Source organism: Salmo salar, chromosome 01 (assembly GCF_965601325.2).
Source record: "Salmo salar chromosome 01, fSalSal1, whole genome shotgun sequence".
NCBI lineage: Eukaryota > Metazoa > Chordata > Actinopteri > Salmoniformes > Salmonidae > Salmo > Salmo salar.
The window spans coordinates 156,163,835-156,187,040 of NC_138291.1; the positions used below are offsets into that span (position 1 = coordinate 156,163,835).

At 47.9% G+C, this 23,206-nt stretch overlaps 1 protein-coding gene across 1 annotated transcript in view; it reads left to right on the forward strand.

The window, feature by feature from the left end:
* Positions 1-691: 691 nt before the first annotated feature.
* The window catches only part of LOC106566295 (breakpoint cluster region protein), a 129,360-nt gene continuing 106,845 nt past the window's right edge, over positions 692-23,206 (forward strand). The window contains exon 1 of the mRNA XM_014134192.3: positions 692-2,960. Within this exon, the coding sequence (XP_013989667.3) occupies positions 1,469-2,960 (1,492 nt within the window). The 5' untranslated portion in view covers positions 692-1,468. The remainder of the gene's footprint in view (positions 2,961-23,206) is intronic.

Sequence of the window (23,206 nt, forward strand, 5' to 3'; positions counted from 1 at the left end):
GGCTAAGGGCTGTTCTTATGCACGATACAACACGGAGTGTCTGGACACAGCCCTTAGTCGTGGTATATTGGCTATATATCACAAACACCCGAGGTGCCTTATTGCTATTATAAACTGTTTACCAATGTAATTAGAGCAGTAAAAAATAACTGTTTTGTCATACCTGTGAAATACCACGGCTGTCAGCCAATTAGCATTCAGGGATCGAACCACCCAGTTTATAATAATCAGCCTACTGTATATATATTTTTTACGTGAACAGCCCACAAGGTGGCATTGTGGTGTCATATTATGAATTCCGGAAGTGGCTTCGCCCAGAAGTATCACACCTGCACAGCAGGTTGATTTCAATTACTGTAGCATATAATTAGCATTTTCTCAGTCCATACGAAGAGAATAATACAACAATAGATTTTTAACTCTCCATTCTACAATCTTGGCTGCAATGCTCAAATAAAGACAGATATACATGGAATATAGGCTACATCCAAGAGTTTCGCTTAGATGATTATGCTTATAGGATTTACTGAAATATCAATAAATTATCCAGTGCCGGATCATTGTTATGTGGAATACAGTTGAATATATCCATACCTTGTCTCTTTAATTGAACGGAAACCGAGCGCAACCACTGTCAATCATATTCCGTCTGGCCCCTCCCTTTCCTGCAGCCCTCGGTCTCCAGAGCGAGATTGGAACACGCAACCGCAGGGGTCCACAGGCGATGAACGGTGAAGATCTGGATAAACTGTACACTAACAATGAACCGCGAAAACATGGGATAACAAGGCAAAACAAATGATAATTTATCCTCGATTCGGAATAGGAACAAGATAAAATGAATTTGTCGTGGGAAAACGATCATTCTCTCTTTTCTCTCATTTTATGCCATTCTCCATGGACGCTGAGCTGGTATAAAGAGCTAGGAACAGCTGGAGCCGGTGATTATGGAACAGGGATGTTGTCATGTGAGTAAACGAAGTTAATCGATTATGGAATATATGGAAAAAGCTTGACTTGAATAAGACAATGGAAAGTAAGTAGTTGGAGAGCCGTTATCACTTTCTCATCACACGGGAGTTCTATATCCAGAAGATCATCCGCACAGGAGATGTGTCTCATATTTATTTCTGGAATAATGCAGAAGAGGCGAGACCGTCGTCAAATATGATTCGTGTCTGACACATTCGTAGGTTTGAGTGATAAGCCTATTGTTCTATTCTATTGTTGACTATTCAATATATTGTGACTGCGAATCGGCAAAGAGGTGACAACAGTTCAATTGTCAGTTTATGAACTGGTTTAACATACCATTAATATGAATGGTATTTTTCTATAGTAGTTTCTCTAGGTACATTCCGATTTTTTCCCTGTCAGAAACTGTATGATAGACGAGAAATAACGAGCCCCGTAGGCTACTGGTGACATCACCCCAGTCAGATCTACTGCTGTACAGTAAATATCAACAATGGTGGAGCCTGTGGGATTTATTGAAGCATGGAAAGCGCAGTTCCCCGAGTCGGACCCCCCAAAGATGGAGCTCAGGTCGGTGGGGGGCATCGAACAGGAGCTGGAGAAGTGCAAAGCCTCCATCCGGCGGCTAGAGCTGGAGGTGAACAAGGAGCGCTTCCGTATGATCTACCTGCAGACGCTGCTGGCCAAGGAGAGGAAGAGTTATGACCGCCAGCGCTGGGGTTTCAGGAAGGCCCAGATGAACGAGGTAGGGGACCAGGCAGGGCTGGGTGCTGAGTCTCAGCAGCCACACGTGCAGGAACAGGGGGAGCGGAGCCGGTTCCAACCGGTGGGGGAGGCTAGGTCCAAACCTAGACCCCCTCCAGCCCGGAAGTCAGCCTCCCACGGAGACGGGCTGGAGCTCCAGTCTGCCTTTGAGGTACCCCAGCAGGTAGAGCCCTGCGAGACAGACGGCCTCTCGCCCTCCAAACAGAAAGGAGGTATATCCCCTCGCCGCCAACACCCACCCCCGAACAAGGACCTAGCATCTGACCCCAATGACAAGCTTGGCATGGGACTGGGGGTGGCAGCGCTGAGGTCTAACTTTGAGAGGATCAAGCGGGCAAACTCTCACTCTGCCGGGGATGCAGGGAAGAGCCAGGAGAAGCAGCAGCCCTTCTACACCAACATGGAGTTCCACCATGACAGGGGCCTGGTCAGGGTCAATGACCGAGACGTCTCTGACAAGATCAGCACCCTGGGCAGCCAGGCCATGCAGATGGAGCGCAAGAGATCTCTGCACTCCCTGCCAGGCAACCTGGCCACTGTGGCAGGTGAGCTCCGCACTCGGCCGGTCTACAGGGGGCGCTCTACAGAGAGCACCTGTGGGTACGATGCTGAATACGAGGACGGGGACCCCAACCCACGCCACCCCAAGGCCAACGGGGGCAAACAGCCCCCTCCACCCCCATGGCAACCCTCTGACTTCCAGCCTTACACCAGCGTCTACGTGGGCGGGGTGATGATGGGCGAGGGCGGGGGGGATGGAAGAGGGGGCGTTATCATGAGGGACCACATCGGAGAAGAGCACCACCTGACCTGGCCCCGGCGCTCCTACTCTCCCGGGAGCTTTGAGGACGTGGGGGGCGGAGGCGGCGGCTACACACCAGACTGCAGTTCCAATGAGAACCTAACATCCAGCGAGGAGGACTTCTCGTCTGGCCAGTCCAGCCACGTGTCACCCAGTCCTACCACGGCCTACCGCCGGCCCTTCAGGGAGAAGAGCCGCTCGCCCTCGCAGAACTCCCAGAACTCCCAGCATTCGTTTGACAGCAGCAGTCCCCCCACGCCACAGTCCCAGAAGCGCCACCGCCAGCAGGGCCACGTGGTCATGTCCGAAGCCACCATTGTGAGCGTCCGCAAGACCGGCCAGATCTGGCCCCCACTTGATCCGGACTCAACACCGGCCAGCAGAGCCTCCCATGACAACAGTTTCCATGGAGACCTGGGTGAGTGGCGGCTGCCCTCTAATCTTAGCTCTAGTTGCTGCTCCGTTCATGTCTGGAGATTTAAGAGGCTGTTGCACGCTGACCCCTTCCTGGCAGGGTTGACTGACTGACTGACTGACTGACTGACTGACTGACATGTATGGAGGGAGGGGGGATGTGTTCATAGTCTCGTCATACACACTGGTAGGATTTAGACTAGAGCATCTAAGCTAGTGAAATCTAATGGTTTGAATTTTAATCTCACAACTGCTGGTCCTGGAATTGGTGCACTTGATTATTGTGTGTAGTTTCTGGTACTTTACATGTTCCTTGGCTGAAATGTCAGGTTTGACCTCTTGACTGAGGCAAACCATGGAAACCTGCCTACTCGGTGATCTCTTCACTGCCTGTTCATTACACGGTCATAGTTCCACTAAACCTTGTGAGACATGGGGCTCCTCCTAAAAATCACTGAACAATGAATTGTGAGCATTGTTTTCTTTTGTCTGTGTAAGCAGCTTTCCCCTCCTCATTCACTCTTCTCTCAGTGCACTTTGACGCTCTTGTCTTCTCCCCCTTGTCTCTAAGCAGGTACGCTCTTTGTGAAGGGTATAGAGGGACACATAAGCCTCAAAGTGTGTGTGTCACTCAGTGCCTGTGTGTGTTTGTGTGTATACCTGACTGTGTCTTCTGAGTGGCCTTGTGTAGGAGAGTTACCTCTATCTTCCTGGAATGTGAGTTCAGTTGAGTGAATAACAAATGCAGTCAGTCCAGGTTGAGACAGGGAGGTCTTCCTCAGACAGACGCTTGGCTCCCAGGGTTCCGTGTGTGGAATTCCAACCACAGGTGTCTGTGAGCCGCAGCCAGCCAACCATGGGAGACAGAGGATATGTCCCAAATGCATCCCATGTCCCCTATGTAGTGCACTACAAAAGTAGTGTACTATATGTGGGAAAGAATGCCATTTGTGACGCCGGCTGAGAGAGGCATCTGACTCAGTCCACGACTATTTCTGAAACCCAACCAGCTTTTTTCTAAAAAGCTTTTACTGTAGTCCTGGACAAAAGAAATCTATCTCTTCCCCTCTCTCTCTCCCCAAACAATCATCTTCAGTAATATCTTTAACCTGTTCGTAGCCTCGAGGCCCAGTTACGGCTCGAGCTAACAGAGTGGTTAGCTCGGAGCTAGAGGCTTGAGCGGTTGGGTTCAAATACGCTAGCTGCAGTGGTGTTGTGACGTGGCTCCTTCTGACCTGGTTTCCCTGGGCTTTCTGCTGACAAGGTGAGTGGCGTTTTAGAGCCCGCCCTCCCGCAGCAGCTCTGGCACCCTATTAGAGCAGACCGAGCTGTGGGTCGTTGATCAAGCTGTGGGTCATTGGCAGCAGGCACCCGTTCCTGTGCCAGGATGAGCCCTGTGTTTGTGCAGAGAGGCAGATAAGACTGTCTGCTCTGGCGGTGGTGGGGGTGGGGGGGTAAAGAGGAGAGGGGCAGCAGCTGCACACTAACCCCTGTACTGAGGGTGTGGCAGGAAACAGACTCTCTCTCTCTCCAGCACTGTTGATGTTCTCTTTGATTGGGAATGATCTGTATTGTGCAAGTCAAAAATATCTCCTATTCTTCATCATTTCAGAGTCTTCATTTCTGTTGACCCATTTTCATCTATAGGGACATTATTCATGACTGTTGAGTTCAGGCCTGTAGGATATACCTGCTTTGCTTCCAGTGACATGCACTCACACAGTGTAAAGATTGAAAGTGATGAATAACACATAGCCACCCTCTTATTGAAAATCCCTCCACAAACAGTGTCCACCTCTCCTTTCTCTGGTCTTGCTCTATGCTAGGCTGGCTGGCTGGGGCTGCAGGCAGGCAGGCTGCACAGTAAGAGGCCTAGCATGTGGCTAACGCTCTTACTCCTTCCCAGCTGCGATCTGTGGGATTATCTCACTCTTGTCTGGTCTCTTTGTTTTACTACATTTCACACAACAATAGGAGAGCGGGGTCAGTTACAATGCCACAGACGATGTGGGAGATTTTGCACTCATGTATTTGGGGGATAATCTGGATTTTGAAATGTATGGAATCTGTTAGATGAAGCTCCTGGGATGGAGAATAGGATATGTTTTCTGATAGTGGTTGGCTGAGTGAGGATGATGGTGAGGAAAATAAGGAGGAAGAGGTTGAGGGTCAGGGGAAATTCTGAGGATGATGATGGGGAGGAAGAGGGTGAAGATGATAAAGCTGAGGCAGAGTGCAAGGCTGATGTATGGTTTCTTGCTTCACTGGTCAGGGATGCGGGGGCTGTAGAGGCACAGATGGGAAGAGCTCTCCCGTTGCGTAACAGAATACTCACACACACAAACAAACTCACACACATCTTGGGGCTGTAAGCAGGTGTGTGTGTGTGTGTGTGTGTGTGTGTGTGTGTGTGTGTGTGTGTGTGTGTGTGTGTGTGTGTGTGTGTGTGTGTGTGTGTGTGTGTGTGTGTGTGTGTGTGCGTGTGTGCGTGTGTGTTTGCGTGAGTGTGTCTGTGCCCAAGCGTACATGTGAGTGTATGCATGTGTCATGACCAGGTGCTGGAGGCTGTTTGTTCGTTCTATAGCTAGCTGGGCTGTTGGATTCCTCCTCCCTATGCTGGACTGAGTGTTCACAGTGAAATGTTCCTCTAGCAGAAGGCCTTTCTCCTAATGGCTGCCCTGACTCTGGAGAGAGCGAGAATACTGTCTCTCTGGACGATTCAGGCCATCTGCTAGCTAGGACTTCTCTCCTCGTCCTCTCTACTCACTCTCTTCTTCCTCTTTTCTACTCCATGGTCTATCTCTCTCCCCATGGTAGATGGCCTTGGTGTAAACACCAAACTAATTGTTCCATCATGTCCCTTTGGTCTGTTGAAGTGGGTGTTTTTCAGGATTAACTGTATTCATGGTGGTCAATCTAAAATGGCTGATCTTTAGATTGAGACGGAGCGTGAAAGATGGAATTAGAGCGAGTGAGGAAAGACAACTTCTCCTTCTCAGTGCTCACATACAAGCGCCATTCAATGGAGAAGAAACCAGGAGAAGCTTGGGCTGACAAAATGTTCCAAAAATGTGTAGGATTCTAAACAAAGGCACAGATAGCTAGCTTTCTCAATGTAGCATCAGGAAAGCAGTACGACTGGCCAGATTATTTCATAATTTATGTTCAGTAAACTTTCTGACAGACCCTCTTCCTCATGCATAGCCTGAAATTGACCTTCATCTCACCAGCAGGAGAATGGAAGGAGATTTTCTTACACAGCTAGTTGTAGCGATTCACATTCCAAGGAAAGACTTCAATGTCACGTCCTGACCATAGAAAGCTTTTATTTTCTATGGTAGAGTAGGTCAGGGCGTGACTGGGGGGTTAGTCTAGTTTATATTTTCTATGTGGGGTTCTAGTTTCTTTTTTCTATGTTGGAGTTTTGTATGATTCCCAATTAGAGGCAGCTGGTTATCGTTGTCTCTAATTGGGGGTCATACTTAAGTAGAATTTTTTTCCACCTGTGGGTTATGGGATATTGTTTATTTGTAGTTGCATTGTCGTCACGGTTCGTTTATTCTTTATTGTTTTGTATTAAAGTTTCACTTTCTAATAAATTATGTGGAACGCAACTCACGCTGCGCCTTGGTCCGTCTATACACACGAACGTGACAGAATATCCCATCAAACCAGGACCAAGCAGCGTGACACAGGAGAGAAGGGAGTGGAGGACTTCCTGGATGTGGGAGGAGATCATGGCAGGAGACAAGAGCCTGCCATGGAAGCAGGCGGAGGCAGCGAAGGAGGATCAACGACGACTCCGGGATTCGCAACCACGACGGAAGCCCGAGAGACAGCCCAAAACGTTTTTTTTGGGGGGGGGGGGCACATGGAGTGGTCGGCGGAGCCGAGGAATGAGTCAGAGACCGAGGAGGAATATTGGGACAGATTGAGCGAGGAATGGGCGGCGAAAGTTGAGGAGAGGGATGAGAGAGAGCTGTTGGTTTGGCATAGTATGCACGGCATTCGCCCTGAGGAGCGTGTTAGCCGTCCGAGGCCACCTGAGTCAGCTCCTCGTACTTGTCCTGAGAAGTGTGTTAAAGTTCCGGTAGAATTGATGCCGGCTATATGCACCAGGTCTCCAGTGTACGCCTTCACAGCCCAGTACGTCCTGTGCCAACTCCCCGTACTCACCGTAGGGAGCGTGTGACCGGTCAGGCACCATGTTTTGCGGTGATACGCACAGTGTCTCCAGTGTGCATCCACAGCCCGGTGCGTTCTGTGCCAGCTCCTCGAACTTGCCGTGCGAAAGTGGGCATCTGTCCAGGACGGGTGGTGCCAGCTCAGTGCGCCTGGTCTCCAGTACGCCTCTTCGGTCCAGGATATCCTGCGCCGGCTCTACGCACTGTGTCCCCAGTGCGCCTTCACAGCCCAGTGCGTCCTGTGCCAGCTCCCCGCACTTGCCGTGCGAAGGTGGTCATCTGTCCAGGATGCGTTGTGCCAGCTCTACGCTCCAGACCTCCAGTGTGTCTCCACGGTCCAGTATATCCTGCACCGGTTCTGCGCACCAGGTCTCCAGTGCACCTCCACAGCCCAGTACGTCCTGTGCCTGCTTCCCGCACTCGCCCTGAAGTGCGCGTCACCAGTCTGGTGCCACCTGTCCCGGCTCCATGCACCAGGCCTCCAGTGCGCTTTCACAGTCCAGAGCTTCCGGCGACAGTTCCCCAGTCCAGAGCTTCCGGCGACAGTTCCCCAGTCCAGAGCTTCCGGCGACAGTTCCCCAGTCCAGAGCTTCCGGCGACAGTTCCCCAGTCCAGAGCTTCCGGCGACAGTTCCCCAGTCCAGAGCTTCCGGCGACAGTTCCCCAGTCCGGAACCTCCTGAGACGGTCCACGGTCCGGAACCTCCTGAGACGGCCCACGGTCCGGAACCTCCTGAGACGGTCCACGGTTCGGGACCTCTAGCTTCAAGGCCAGAGTCTTCTTCTGCGTTGGTGCCCAGTCCAGGCACAGTGTTCAGCCTGGGTCCATGGCTGGATCCACAGGATGAGCAGGTTCTTCGGCCCGCACCAGAGCCGCCTCCGATGCTGGCGGATCTGCAGGATGAGAGGGTTCTTCTTCCTGCACCAGAGCCGACACGAGACACCCCCCCTAACCCTCCCTTTTTGTTTCAGGTTTTGCGGTCGGAGTACGCACCTTTTGGGGGGGGGGGGGGGGGTACTGTCACGTCCTGACCATAGAAAGCTTTTATTTTCTATGATAGAGTAGGTCAGGGCGTGACTGGGGGGTTAGTCTAGTTTATATTTTCTATGTGGGGTTCTAGTTTCTTTTTTCTGTGTTGGTGTTTTGTATGATTCCCAATTAGAGGCAGCTGGTTATCGTTGTCTCTAATTGGGGATCATACTTAAGTAGCATTTTTTCCACCTGTGGGTTATGGGATATTGTTTATGTGTAGTTGCATTGTCGTCACGGTTCATTTATTCTTTATTGTTTTGTATTTATTTTTTCTAAGTTTCACTTTCTAATAAATTATGTGGAACGCTACTCACGTTGCACCTTGGTCCGATCATTCCAACGAACGTAACATTCAATTATGAAATATAGAACATGAAAATTGGGAAACACTCACTTAAACACTATCAAAAGAGAGGGGACAGAAATAGTCACATGGAAAAGACTGAGGGAAGAAGTTCAAGCTGAAAGAGTTCAGGTGCGATAAGCTCATAATATTGGCTATAAGTAGGTGGGTTTTAAAGGGAGTGAAAGAGGGCTCCCCAAATGTAGGGATTATTTGAGGCAGCCTATATTGGGTTTGTCCAATTCAATTGATCCTCTTTGGTTTACCGATGGCCTCATAAGCTTCATATCATTATCTCTATGACCTATTTCACATGGGTAGGGGGTAAACTGTTTAAACCTACAGATTGGGTGGAATTAGACACACATCTAGGGTAAGTGTACCTATTAAGCCCACATACCCGTTAAACTCACTTCCGTCTTTGGATTCAAATAAAGAAGGCATTTTTTTTGTACATTTCTGCTGTTTAGTGTTTGTTTCAACTAAATAACAGTTCCCACTAGTGGCCAATTTCAAAGCTGAAAAAAAAGTGATCATACTTTATGTAAAATTAAGAAATGAATGTACTGATGTATGCACATGATAGCATATTTCATGGGCAGTAATGACTATTTCTTGCCAATTGAATATATTGGTCTTTCATGCCTACATGTCACAGTCACACAAAAGCAACATAACTTGCAACTACAACAAAATAATAGATTTCAGGCATTCACAGCATACATTTTTAAATGCATTTTGTCTTATTTTACTGTTAAATTAACCTTCCATTGTATACATAGATTACATTTTTGTAAATTTGACATTTATCTCAGGGGGGCTTAAAAGGTACAGTAGCACAAAAAGCACTCCCTCTATGCAGAAGGTGGCAATAAATACATATTGTTCGATATATTAATACTAACTGTACATAATATTGTAGTCAATAGTGTATATTTATACCCTAAACCATTGGTTTCCAAATATTTTACGAGTAGACTTTGCTATTCTCTATTTTACACCATAAATTACTGTTGTTCCAATTAAGCCCAGTGTGCTCCTATTAAGCCCACTGTGCTCCTATTAAGCCCACTGTGCTCCTATTAAGCCCACTGTGCTCCTATTAAGCCCACTGTGCTCCTATTAAGCCTGGTTTGCATTGAAACACATGGGGATAGTGTGTTGATATTCCTAATATTCAATGAACATGAGCATAAATCGTTTTTTTCTTTAGATTGAAGTTGATTAAAACACACAAACTACAGTTCTGCATATTATTCATTAAGCCCTGGTGTCTTTTCCAAGATGAGGAACATTTAGAAACCTCTGTACTCTCTCCAAAACGTTTGGAGTGGACAGGTAGTCGTTGATGCAGAGTGAGAAGAATAAGAGCAGGTTTCAGGCATATCTGAGATACAGTAGAATACCTACAAGTGGTGGACAAAAAGACGTCTATTGGGCGACTAATCATGCACTTTTGGGTGGGGGCATTGTCATATTGTTGTCCTTCATTCATCCAGGTGATTCCGTTTTTTGGTCCACCACCTGTACCTTTGTAATACAACAGTAGAGAGGGAGATTTGAAAAAGTCTTCAGACAGGCTTTAGGAAGACTAGTTGAACTAAGCAACAAGAATAGCAATACAGCAAATGTGAATCAGCTTTCAGATAATTCATTGAAAGTTGTGTGTGTTCTAGTCTTTGTGTTATGGCTTCTTATCCACAGTGGGCCAGTGGGGGTACATTTTGTTTATAACCAAGCAATAACACACGTGATTCAACCAGTCATGTCTTGATTGAAGTCTATGATTAGTTGATTAGTTGGATCAGGTGCGTGCTGTTTGACAAGTCCGCATTGATCTCTGTGTATACCATTGGACCCTGTTATGAGTGCTACTTTCATGATGAATAGTAATGATCAGTTTATACACTGCTCCAAAAAATAAAGGGAACACTAAAATAACACATCCTAGATCTGAATGAATGAAATAATCTTATTAAATACTTTTTTCTTTACATAGTTGAATGTGCTGACAACAAAATCACACAAAAATAATAAATGGAAATCCAATTTATCAACCCATGGAGGTCTGGATTTGGAGTCACACTCAAAATTAAAGTGGAAAACCACACTACAGGCTGATCCAACTTTGATGTAATGTCCTTAAAACAAGTAAAAATGAGGCTCAGTAGTGTGTGTGTGGCCTCCACGTGCCTGTATGACCTCCCTACAACGCCTGGGCATGCTCCTGATGAGGTGGCGGATGGTCTCCTGAGGGATCTCCTCCCAGACCTGGACTAAAGCATCCGCCAACTCCTGGACAGTCTGTGGTGCAACGTGGCGTTGGTGGATGGAGCGAGACATGATGTCCCAGATGTGCTCAATTGGATTCGGGTCTGGGGAACGGGCTGGCCAGTCCATAGCATCAATGCCTTCCTCTTGCAGGAACTGCTGACACACTCCAGCCACATGAGGTCTAGCATTGTCTTGCATTAGGAGGAACCCAGGGCCAACCGCACCAGCATATGGTCTCACAAGGGGTCTGAGGATCTCATCTCGGTACCTAATGGCAGTCAGACTACCTCTGGCGAGCACATGGAGGGCTGTGCGGCCCCCCCCAAAGAAATGCCACCCCACACCATGACTGACCCACCGCCAAACCGGTCATGCTGGAGGATGTTGCAGACAGCAGAACATTCTCCACGGGGTCTCCAGACTCTGTCACGTCTGTCACATGTGCTCAGTGTGAACCTGCTTTCATCTGTGAAGAGCACAGGGCGCCAGTGGCGAATTTGCCAATCTTGGTGTTCTCTGGCAAATGCCAAACGTCCTGCATGGTGTTGGGCTGTAAGCACAACCCCCACCTGTGGACGTCGGGCCCTCATACCACCCTCATGGAGTCTGTTTCTGACCGTTTGAGCAGACACATGCACATTTGTGGCCTGCTGGAGGTCATTTTGCAGGGCTCTGGCAGTACTCCTCCTGCTCCTTCTTGCACAAAGGCGGAGGTAGCGGTCCTGCTGCTGGGTTGTTGCCCTCCTACGGCCTCCTCCACGTCTCCTGATGTACTGGCCTGTCTCCTGGTAGCGCCTCCATGCTCTGGACGCTGACAGACACAGCAAACCTTCTTGCCACAGCTCGCATTGATGTGCCATCCTGGATGAGCTGCACTACCTGAGCCACTTGTGTGGGTTGTAGACTCCATCTCATGCTACCACTAGAGTGAAAGCACCGCCAGCATTCAAAAGTGACCAAAACATCAGCCAGGAAGCATAGGAACTGAGAAGTGGTCTATGGTCCCCACCTGCAGAACCACTCCTTTATTGGAGGTGTCTTGCTAATTGCCTATAATTTCCACCTGTTGTCTATTCCATTTGCACAACAGCATGTTAAATTTATTGTCAATCAGTGTTGCTTCCTAAGTGGACAGTTTGATTTCACAGAAGTGTGATTGACTTGGAGTTACATTGTGTTGTTTAAGTGTTCCCTTTATTTTTTTGAGCAGTGTATTAATCTCCCCTACAATTATTACAAATAATCACATTTTACATAAGAAATGTACATTTGGAAATGAAAATAGATTATTTAAGAAGTGGGCTTATTTGGAACACCCATTAAACCCACTCTGGGCATATTTGATCAAATATTTTTGTCTTGTAAAATCATAACTTCACATTTAATATTTAATTTTTTCTCCACTTTTCTTACAGCAATTAAGGCGGTATACAGTATGTTAGAAATGTCTAAACTAAGATTTTGGTGGATTTAATAGGTACACTTACCCTAAATGTACACACATGGCCCCTGCACCGATGACACGGACCACCTACAGGGGTAGAGGTTGGAGGATGCATGAAACATGCAAATGACCTGCTTATACTTCTGAAATGTGAGGCCGTCGTTTATGCAGTCTTTCTCATTATTTAACATTTTCATTACTTCATATTAACCATCTCATTTACATTTTAGCCTATGTGTTAGCCTTATTTGTCAGGTTAGGCTTTGACATGTTGATTTGCCTTGGGCCTGTCTAGAGACTTTGAGAGAGAGTTGATGAAGTCTAGCCAGTATACCTGAGCATGTGTTGAAATGAGAAAGAGGTGAGCACAACACCCACCCAGAATGTATAGGTCTCTTGTTTGACTTTGTCATAGAAATGTGTAATCCAGGGACACTTGTATTATTTAGACTCCAATGATTCATTGGAAGGTTTGGGGAGGGGAATGCTGATAAAAAATTTTTTTTTGGAGGCTGGTTGTCGTTGTACCAAAAACGGACAGGCCTGACCTAAGCTTAGCCAAAAGGGACACTTTGTTCACCCCACCATCCCTCCTATGGCCGGCTCCCCCCCCCCCCCCCCCCCCCCCCCCTCGCTCTCTCTGTGTGTCATAGATGAAATATGTTAGTAGAGATGTGATGTGAGATATAGAGATGAGATGTGATGTTGGTAGAAGTGTGTCAGTCCAGGGAGCCATGATGCCAGGCTGTGGTGTGGTGACATATAAAGGGGCTTGGTGTCCCTGACCTCTGATTCAATCGGGACAATTTCATCACTGCCACAGTGTGTGTATGTGGGTGAGTGTCTGTGCGTGTTTGTGTGCGTGCGTGTACACAGGCATCAAACACACTGACTTGAAACACACGCTTACAATACCCAGGCTTGTGAGAACTGTGAGAGATGAGCCGTTTAGTGGTGTGTGTCAGGGGAGTTTTACTCCCAATGTAAATTCTGTATGATGCAGCCATCAGCTGACATGACAGGGAACTGTAGCATGGTCACAGCAGCAGTGTCTGTGTGAATATGAGTGGGCTGCCAGGAGGAGGTGTGTGTGTGTGTGTGTGTGTGTGTGTGTGTGTGTGTGTGTGTGTGTGTGTGTGTGTGACTACGTGTGTGTGTGACTACGTGTGTGTGTGACTACGTGTGTGGTGTGTGTGACTACGTGTGTGGTGTGTGTGTGAGAGTGGGCTGCCAGGAGGTAGGGGACTGCGTGTGTGTGAGAGTGGGCTGCCAGGAGGTAGGGGACTGTGAGTGGGCTGCCAGGAGGTAGGTGACTACGTGTGTGTGTGTGTGTGACTACGTGTGTGGTGTGTGTGTGTGAGAGTGGGCTGCCAGGAGGTAGGGGACTGTGAGTGGGCTGCCAGGAGGTAGGTGACTGTGTGTGTGTGTGTGTGTGTGTGTGTGTGTGTGAGAGAGAGTGGGCTGCCAGGAGGTAGGGGACTGTGAGTGGGCTGCCAGGAGGTAGGTGACTACGTGTGTGTGTGTGTGACTACGTGTGTGGTGTGTGTGTGTGAGAGTGGGCTGCCAGGAGGTAGGGGACTGTGAGTGGGCTGCCAGGAGGTAGGTGACTGCGTGTGTGGGCGGACGATGGAGAGGAATGATTGGTTTAACGGGCATTTAAAAGCAGTCAGCATTACCTCCAGCCAACCCCACATTCACTAGTACTACTGTGTGGCACAATGACCCCTTTTTCACACTGTGTGTGTGTGTGAGGGGGGGCTGCCAGGGACTCTTAAATGCCTTGTTCAGCCTCCACTGTTGAGTGATTGTGGCATCGGAAGCCCGTGTAACCACAGAAGGCAAACAGGGGCTGGAGTGAAACCAAAAGGCTCAGAGTGGAGGAGGGGGTGTGTGGATGGAGGGATGGATGAGAGGAGGAATGGGGGAGTGGATCTCTTCACAGAGCCAGCTGGTGAGGAGGCTGCTCTTTCTCCCTCTACAGTACAGGGAACGAGGGAAGAACCCCCCTGGTGAGCCCTGGGACCAATACTACAGGAAAATGGTCCCTTTGTTCTGGTTGAGAGAACTTCATACATGACTTGGAGCACGGTGCTAGATAGGATTAGTAGTGTTTTTATCACTTGGTGAGTTGCTTGTGTTCTGTCAGACATGGTTTACAGCCTGTTTGTAGGAGTAGATGGTTGGTTTGTCTTGTGCTGTAGGATATAGCCATATTGTAGACGGCCTGGCTGGCTGGGTGTGGGCGTGATCAGGGCAGATGGGTGGGGTGTCTCCAGGCTACAGTCAGACCTCCAGTCAGAGTCAACATGCCTGGCTGCGGTCTGCTGTTGTTCTGGGCTGGGCATTTTATCTAGGCCTGGGGCAGAGTTGGACAATGACCCCCACCCTGGGGAAGAGCAGCAGACAGAACTGATCCCGCCCTGGACAGATGGCACAGCCCAACAGCGCACACACTAGATATCTGCTACCCGACCCGATGGGCCCCAACATTATACCTCAGGTGAAGGCCAGGTAGGGCCAATCTTTTCATCAATAACTAGGGTACTGGCAGGGTATCAATAAATGGATCGTTAACATTTTGAAGCTGAGCCATTTGCTCGTGCTCTGCTGCGCAGTACAGTCACATCTAAGATCATAACATGGTGTCAGAATTGTTTCAACCTTGTCAAATATAAGACAGGAGAGATTATTTCACAGAACATAATAATGTTTCTTGAGTTTTGTCCGAGTGATGAAAGTAGCTAACAGCTAACTGCTGTCTCATGTCTCGACATTGAGCCAAGCAGAGCCGTTGCTATGGAGACTCAGAACCACCATGAGCTGCGCCAGGGAGCGAGTGACAGACAGAGAGGAGCAGCTAATGGATTTACTAACGGAGGAAGTTATTTCTGGTTTCAGGCAGGGCCGGGCCTTAAATTTGGCAGAAGCAATTGGGCCTGGGTGGGGTACGGCCTGAACATTTCGGGCATGGCTAGGGCTCAAAATTCATGCGTGTGCAGGTCTCTAACACACACACACACACACACACAGACACACACACACACACACACACACACACACACACACACACACACACACACACACACACACAGGGTGCCAGGGGTAGTCACCTTCTCAAGTGTTTCTGTGTATGTCGGTGTGTATGTGTTTTTGCTGGTTTCCATGCCAAATCTCCAACCACAAACTTCCCTCAGTTGCAGCTATGGTGACAGACAGCTCTTGTAAGAAAAAAAAAACTGGAAAATCCCTCTCATACATTTTTTTCATCACATGTCCCTGCCTGCCCTTTTGGAAAAGCGTCCATATTGGCGATCTCTGTCGGGACAAAGCCCCAGTCGCAGGCTGCAGTACAACAAATCTGTGTTTGCATCCATCTTTACATGCTCAGCAGTCTCCACAGGCCATTGGTCTTGTAGTGGTGTAACTGCTTCCAAATCAAACATTATTTTCCCCATGCGCCGAATATAACAAGTGTAGACTTTACTGTGAAATGCTTACTTACAAGCCCTTAACCAACAGTGCAGTTCAAGAAGAAGCAAATATTTACCAAGTAGGCTAAAATAAAAAGTAATAATAAAAAGTAACACAATAAGAATAACAATAACGAGACTATATACAGGGGGCACTGGTACAGAGTCAGTGTGCGGGGTACAGGCTAGTTGAGGTCATCTGTACATGTAGGTGGGGGCGAAGTGACTATGCATAGATAAAAACAAACAGCGAGAAGCAGCAGTGTACAAGAGGTGGTGGGGGGTCAGTCAATGTAAATTGTCCGGTGGTGATTTTTATGAATTGTTCAGCAGCCTAATGGCTTGGGGGTAGAAGCTGTTGAGGAGCCTTTTGGTCCTCGACTTGGCGCTCCGGTACCACTTGCCGTGCTGTAGCAGAGAAAGCAGTCTATAACTTGGATGACTGGAGTCTCTGATTTTCTGGGCCTTCCTCTTGCACCGCCTAGTATATAGGTCCTGAATGGCAGGAAGCTTGGCCCCAGTGATGTACTGGGCCGTTCGCACTACCCTCTGTAGCGCCTTATGGTCAGATGCCGAGAAGTTGCCATACCAGGTGGTGATGCAACCGTTCAGGATGCTCTCGATGGTGCAGCTGTAGAACTTTTTGAGGATCTGGGGACCCATGCCAAATCTTTTCAGTGTCCTGAGGGAGAAAAGGTTTTGTCTTGCCCTCTTCATGACTATCTTGGTATGTTTGGACTATGATAGTTCGTTGGTGATCCAAGGAACTTAACTCTCGAGCTGCTCCACTACAGCCCCGTCGGTGTTAATGGGGGCCTGTTCGGTCCGCCTTTTCCTGTAGCGCACGATCAGCTCCTTTGTCTTGCTCACGTTGAGGGAGAGGTTGTTGTCCTGGCACCACACTGTCAGTTCTCTGACCTCCCTTTAGGCCGTCTCATCGTTGTCGGTGATCAGGTCTACCACTGTTGTGTTGTCAGCAAACTTAATGATGGTGTTGGAGTCGTGCTTGGTCATGCAGTCATGGGTGAACAGGGAGTACAGGAGGTGACTAAGTACACACCCCTGAGGGGTCCCAGTGTTAAGGATCAGCGTGGCAGATGTGTTGTTGCCTACTCTTACCACCTGGGGGCCGCCTGTCAGGAAGTCCAGGATCCAGTTGCAGAGGGAGGTGTTTAGTCCCAGGGTCCTTAGCTTAGTGATGAGCTTCGTGGGCACTATGGTGTTGAATGCTGAGCTGTAGTCAATGAATAGCATTCTGACATAGGTGTTCCTTTTGTCCAGGTGGGAAAGGGCAGTGTGGAGTGCGATTGAGATTGCGTCATCTGTTGGGGCGGTATGCGAATTGGAGTGGGCCTAGGGTGTCCAGGATGTTGCTGTTGATGTGAGCCATGACCAGCCTTTCAAAGCACTTCATGGCTACGGACGTGAGTGCCATGGGGTGGTAATCATTTAGGCAGGTTACCTTCGCTTCCTTGGGCACAGGGGCTATGGTGGTCTGCTTGAAACATGGTGCATCTTGCTGGTTTGCTACAATGCCTAGGTAATGGGTATGGTGGTGGTAGAGATAGGACACGAGCCTATATAGTCTGGTTCTACTTTCTGGATTAAAGGCCCTTGCAAACCCTCCATATCTGACCTCGTCTCAGTGCTCTCATTATGGTACTAATGCATGTTTTCCTATATATTACAGTGGGCTTATGGTTAGAGAATCAGACATGCAGAACTAGACCAGTGGTAGTGTGGTGGGAGGTGGAGCCAGTTGTGTATAGTTAAACTTGATGGACATGATCATGATCTGGTTTCATCAAACTCAAATCAAATCAAATTGTATTAGTCACATGCGCCGAATACAACAGGTGTAGACCTTACAGTGAAGCGCTTACTAACGAGCCCCTAACCAACAATGCAGTTTTAAAAAATACGGATGAGAATAAGAAATAAAAGTAACAAGCAAGGTGAACATAGACCAGTGATTAAGCTACACCTACCTGACATTGAAACAAGGCAATTTGTGATTGGTAGTTAGCGAATGTGTAGTTCACCATTGCAACTTCAGATTGGGTGCTCCTTGACTGCACTTTGCAGTGTTAGAGAAATCAGACGTAATTCACCCGGCTGTGTTAAATTATTTAAAGAAAATCCAGATTGCACTTTCTTGTCGTTTTTAATGAAGCATTCTCTCTTCTGTCAGATGTTCCCCCTTTCTCCCTCACTTGACAGCTGTTTTGAGTTTGGTCTGCTCGTAGCCAATTAGAGCGTCTGCACCTTTCCGAAGCTTCTCCCTGTTTTCCACGGAGCAAGGGGAAAACCAGGAGAGATTAAAGTCCTGGGCGGACCCTCAGGACCAATGGGGTTCTCCCTGTTGTTGTCCAATAGGCTTTTAAGAGAGGAGTGGCAATAAAAAACCTGGGGAATCAATACCAAATGTCAGCAATGCCTGCAAGCCACCGCTGTCTGGTATTTCTCTCTCTTTTTCTCTTCTCTCAGTGTCCCTCCCTTTGACTGTCAGTGCAGTCAGTATTTGCCAGGTGTGTACAGTGCATTCGGAAAGTATTCAGACCCCGTGACTTTTTCCACATTTTGTTACATTACAGCCTTATTCTAAAATGGATTAAATAGTTTTTCCCCCTCATCAATCTACACACAATACCCCATAATGACAAAGCAAAAACAGGTTTGTAGAAACTGTTGCTAATTTATACAATTTAAAAGTATTCAGACCCTTTACTCAGTACTTTGTTGATGCCCCTTTGGCAGCGATTACAGCCTCGAGTCTTCTTGGGTATGACGCTACCAGCTTGGCCCACCTGTATTTGGGGAGTTTCTCCCATTCTTCTCTGCAGATCCTCTCAAGCTCTGTCAGGTTGGATGGGGAGCATCGCAGCACAGCTATTTTCAGGTCTCTCCAGAGATGTTCGATTGGGTTCAAGTCCGGCCTCTGGCTGGGCCGCTCAAGGAATATTCAGAGACTTGTCCTGAAGCCACTTCTGCGTTGTCTTGGCTGTGTGCTTAGGGTCGTTGTCCTGTTGGAAGGTGAACCTTCACCCCAATCTGAGGTCCTGAGCGCTCTGGAGCAGGTTTTCATCAAGAATCTCTCTGTACTTTGCTCTGTTCATCTTTCCCTCGATCCTGACTAGTCTCCCAGTACCTGCCACTGAAAAACATCCCCACAGCATGATGCTGCCATCACCATGCTTCACCGTAGAGATGGTGTCAGGTTTCCTCCAGATGTGACGCTTGGCATTCAGGCCAAAGCGTTCAATCTTGGTTTAATCAGACCAGATAATCTTGGTCTGAGAGTCTTTAGGTGCCTTTTGGCAAACTCCAAGCGGGCTGTCATGTGCCTTTTACTGAGGAGTGGCTTCCGTCTGGCCACTCTACCATAAAGATCTGATTGGTGGAGTGCTGCAGAGATGGTTGTCCTCCTGGAAGGTTCTCCCATCTCCACAGAGGAACTCTGGAGCTCTGTCAGAGTGACCATCGGATTCTTGGTCACCTCTCTGACCAAGGCCCTTCTCCCCCGATTGCTCAGTTTGGCTGGGCGGCCAGCTCTAGGAAGAGTCTTGGTTCCAAACCTTTTCTATTTAGCAATGATGGAGGCCACTGTGTTCATGGAAACCTTCAATGATATAGAAATGTTGCTACCCTTCCCTAGATCTGTGCCTCGACACAATCCTTTCTCTGAGGTCTACGGACAATTCCTTCGACTTCATGGCTTGGTTTTTGACATGCACTGTCAACTGTGGGACCTTATATAGACAGGTGTGTGCCTTTCCAAATCATGTCCAATCAATTGACTTTGCCACAGGTGGACTCCAATCAAGTTGTAGAAACATCTCAAGGATGACCAATGGAAACAGGATGCACCTGAGCTCAATTTCGAGTCTCATAGCAAAGGGTCTGAATACTTATGTAAATAAGGTATTTCTGTATTTTATTTGTAATACATTTTGTAAACATTTCTAAAAAACTGTTTTTGCTTTGTCATTATGGGGTATTGTGTGTGTAGATTGATAAGGGGGAAAAAAGTATTAAAAAAAATTTAAAAAAGGGAAAGTGTCTGAATACTTTCCGAATGCACTGTATATGTAGTGGACACTGTATGTGTAGTGGACACTCTGTATGTGTAGTGGACACTCTATGTGTAGTGGACACACTGTATGTGTAGTGGACACTCTGTATGTGTAGTGGACACTCTGTATGTGTAGTGGACACTCTGTATGTGTAGTGGACACTCTGTATGTGTAGTGGACACTCTGTATGTGTAGTGGACACTCTGTATGTGTAGTGGACACTCTGTATGTGTAGTGGACACTCTGTATGTGTAGTGGACACTCTGTATGTGTAGTGGACACTTCTGTATGTGTAGTGGACACTCTTTCTATACAAGCTCAGGGTGGAGGTAGGAATTAAGTTCAGTGTACTTTAATGGTGTTAGCCCTGGTGACTGTCCCTTGTGGCTCAGTTATTAGAGCATGGCGCTTGCAACGCCAGGGTTGTGGGTTTGATTCCCACGGGGGGAACAGTACGAAAATATATATCTGAATAAGAGCGTCTGCTAAATGTACATGGTCAGTGTTGACAAACAGTAGGGATGTAGATTAAGATATAGGTTTCACATGTTTCTGGGAAGTCCTGAACCCTCCTTTGCACAGTCTTTTCTTCCCCCAGCAGGAGAGGAGAGACATGGTTCTATGGTGGGAGTGTATCGATAAGCCTGTGGTCATAATATGAATCAATGGAATGAACATGCTGTGAATCAACTGTCTCTATAGGATGCTTTATAGAGCTTATTTCCCCTATCAAAGCAACTCCTCAAGCTCTTATACACACACGCGCACACACACACACACACAACACACACACACACACACACACACACACACACACACACACACACACACACACACACACACACACACACACACACACACACACACTAGTCCTGCCTGAGGTCTTACAATCTCTCTCCTTTGGGGCTTGTCAGCTCTCCATCAGTCTTTCTCTCTCTCTCTTTATCTCTCCCTCTGGCTCTTTGTTGTAGGATAGTGTTTGTGCAGAGAAGCTAGTGTGTGTTCTCTCGATAAACGCTAGTTGCTAAGCGCTCAGTGAGCTATGGGAGGGAGGATGAGGGGAGACGAGGTAACTTGACCTGATGGTGGTGGTTTGAGCTGTAACAATAACATATTATTGAATGAATGAGGAAAATGGCTGCCTGCTAGTCGGATAGAGACTGAGTGGAGACACCCCTCTCTGGTGAGTGGTTTGCGCCTGGACGGAAATGGCTGTGGAATTGTGGTGTTTCTGTTTCCTTTAACATCCCTGGAACTAAACCAGAAACAGAGTTGGGGAGAAACAGACGGGCCAGTTCTGATTTAAGGCTCAGATGCTGGGAGGGAGGTATGGAGGGAGGAGGAGGAGGAGGGAGGGATGGAGGAGGAGGAGGGAAGTATGGAGGGAGGAGGGAGGTATGGAGGGCGGTATGGAGGAGGGAGTTATGGAGGGAGAGAGGAGGATGGAGGGAGGAGGAGGAGGGAGGTATGGAGGGAGAGAGGAGGATGGAGGGAGGAGGAGGAGGGAGGTATGGGGGGAGGTATGGAGGGAGGAGGGAGGTATGGAGGAGGGAGTTATGGAGGGAGAGAGGAGGATGGAGGGAGGTATGGGGGGAGGTATGGAGGGAGGAGGGAGGTATGGAGGAGGGAGTTATGGAGGGAGAGAGGAGGAGGGAGGGATGGAGGGAGGTATGGGGGAGGTATGGAGGGAGGAGGGAGGTATTTAGGGCGGTATGGAGGAGGGAGTTATGGAGGGAGAGAGGAGGAGGAGGGAGGTATGGGGGGAGGTATGGAGGGAGGAGGGAGGTATTTAGGGCGGTATGGAGGAGGGAGTTATGGAGGGAGGAGGGAGTTATGGAGGGGAGGAGGGAGGGAGGGAGTTATGGAGGGAGGAGGAGGGAGGTATGGAGGGAGGAGGGAGGTATGGAGCCAGAGCCAAAGGCTTGGCTGGAAGAAGCCAAAACATATTTCTCCTCGGTATGAAGGAGGGAGAGGGCCAAGAGCTGTCCAGGCCTCACCTCCACCCTGCCGGGAGGGAGGAAAGGGGGACTACATGAACAGGCTCTGGACTCTATGGAGAGAGAGAAAGAGCAGAGAAAAGAGAGCGAGGATAAAGAGGAGAAGAGAGAGAGACAATGACCAAACATCTGGTGTATCTTCTACAACAAATGTGTCTCTTCTCCCTCTTGAGTTGTGGTGATGAACTTGGCTCGCTGAGGCTAACAAAGAGCAGGACACACTCTCCTTCTCCTCCCTCCATACCTCCCTCAGGTTAGGTCTGAAACACAGAGAAACACAGTTTCCTCTCAGAACAGGACTGATCCAAGGTCAGTTTTGTGAGGTGTTTGACTTGGGCTGGAGCTAGCTAAGCATTAATGTTGTTGTCACGTTTCCACCGGTTCTGTAGATAGCCTAAATTAGTATGCACCGTTGGGAAGCAGGGCTTCCCTTCTATTAAACAGCAGCCATGTAATTGTGACAACGTTACAAATATTCTAAGAATAGCCTAATTGACAAGTAACTTGCTGTGCATAGATTTTCCTTTAATTTAAACATTAATATTTGAGCCTTATATATAAACATGTCTAGTTACATACCTTGCTTTGAAGTAGCCTACCTTATCCATTTGATCCCTGATTCAATGAATGAGGGAATCATTTTATAAAGACAACAAGTATTTGGTTGTTGGCCTAATGTTGCAATTTTTATATCAAGGGTGGCAACCATCCTCCAGGATAGCTACTGGGTGTGCAGGCTTTTGTTCCAGCCCTGGTCTAACCACATTGTAGCATAAACATCAGCTGCCCAACAGGACCTTGATAAGCAGTGTTTCAGGCCTGGAGCAAAAGCAAAACCTGTACACCCAAGAGCTCTTCAGATGGAGGGTTGACCACATGTTGACAACATGTGACTAACAGTGCAGTTCTACTTTGTGGGGGTGCTTTGATCAAGGGCACAACGGCAGGAGATGGAAGGCCTACATGGGATCAGATACAGCAGCCTTCCAGGGTCAATAAAGCTTACTTTTTCATGTTGGCTATAATAATAGTCATGAACATGTGGTTGAAAGTCCTGGAATAGGTGTATGTAACCCTTAACAATGAATAATCAGAGCTCTCTATAACGAAATGTCATTTGTGAATTTCAATGAACATAGTCTAATGGACCAGATGTGAAAAAAGACAGCTCCTGCACTTCTTTCATCCCAAGTCAAGCACTGGTTTTGTGTTCATCTTCATATTGGTTAAGATTATGATTGGGGGAAGGTGAACTGCTCCTAAACCTGTGTCTAGGGACAACTTCTATTAAGCTCTACAACTGGCACACTAGTAGGACGTTTTGGTTTCCAGGTGATTGTGTTGATGTCATGGACATTCAGTTGAACATTACCACAAGAACATAAAATGAAGAGAGTCTATTGACACACCCATGTGTCAATTTAAGTAACATAA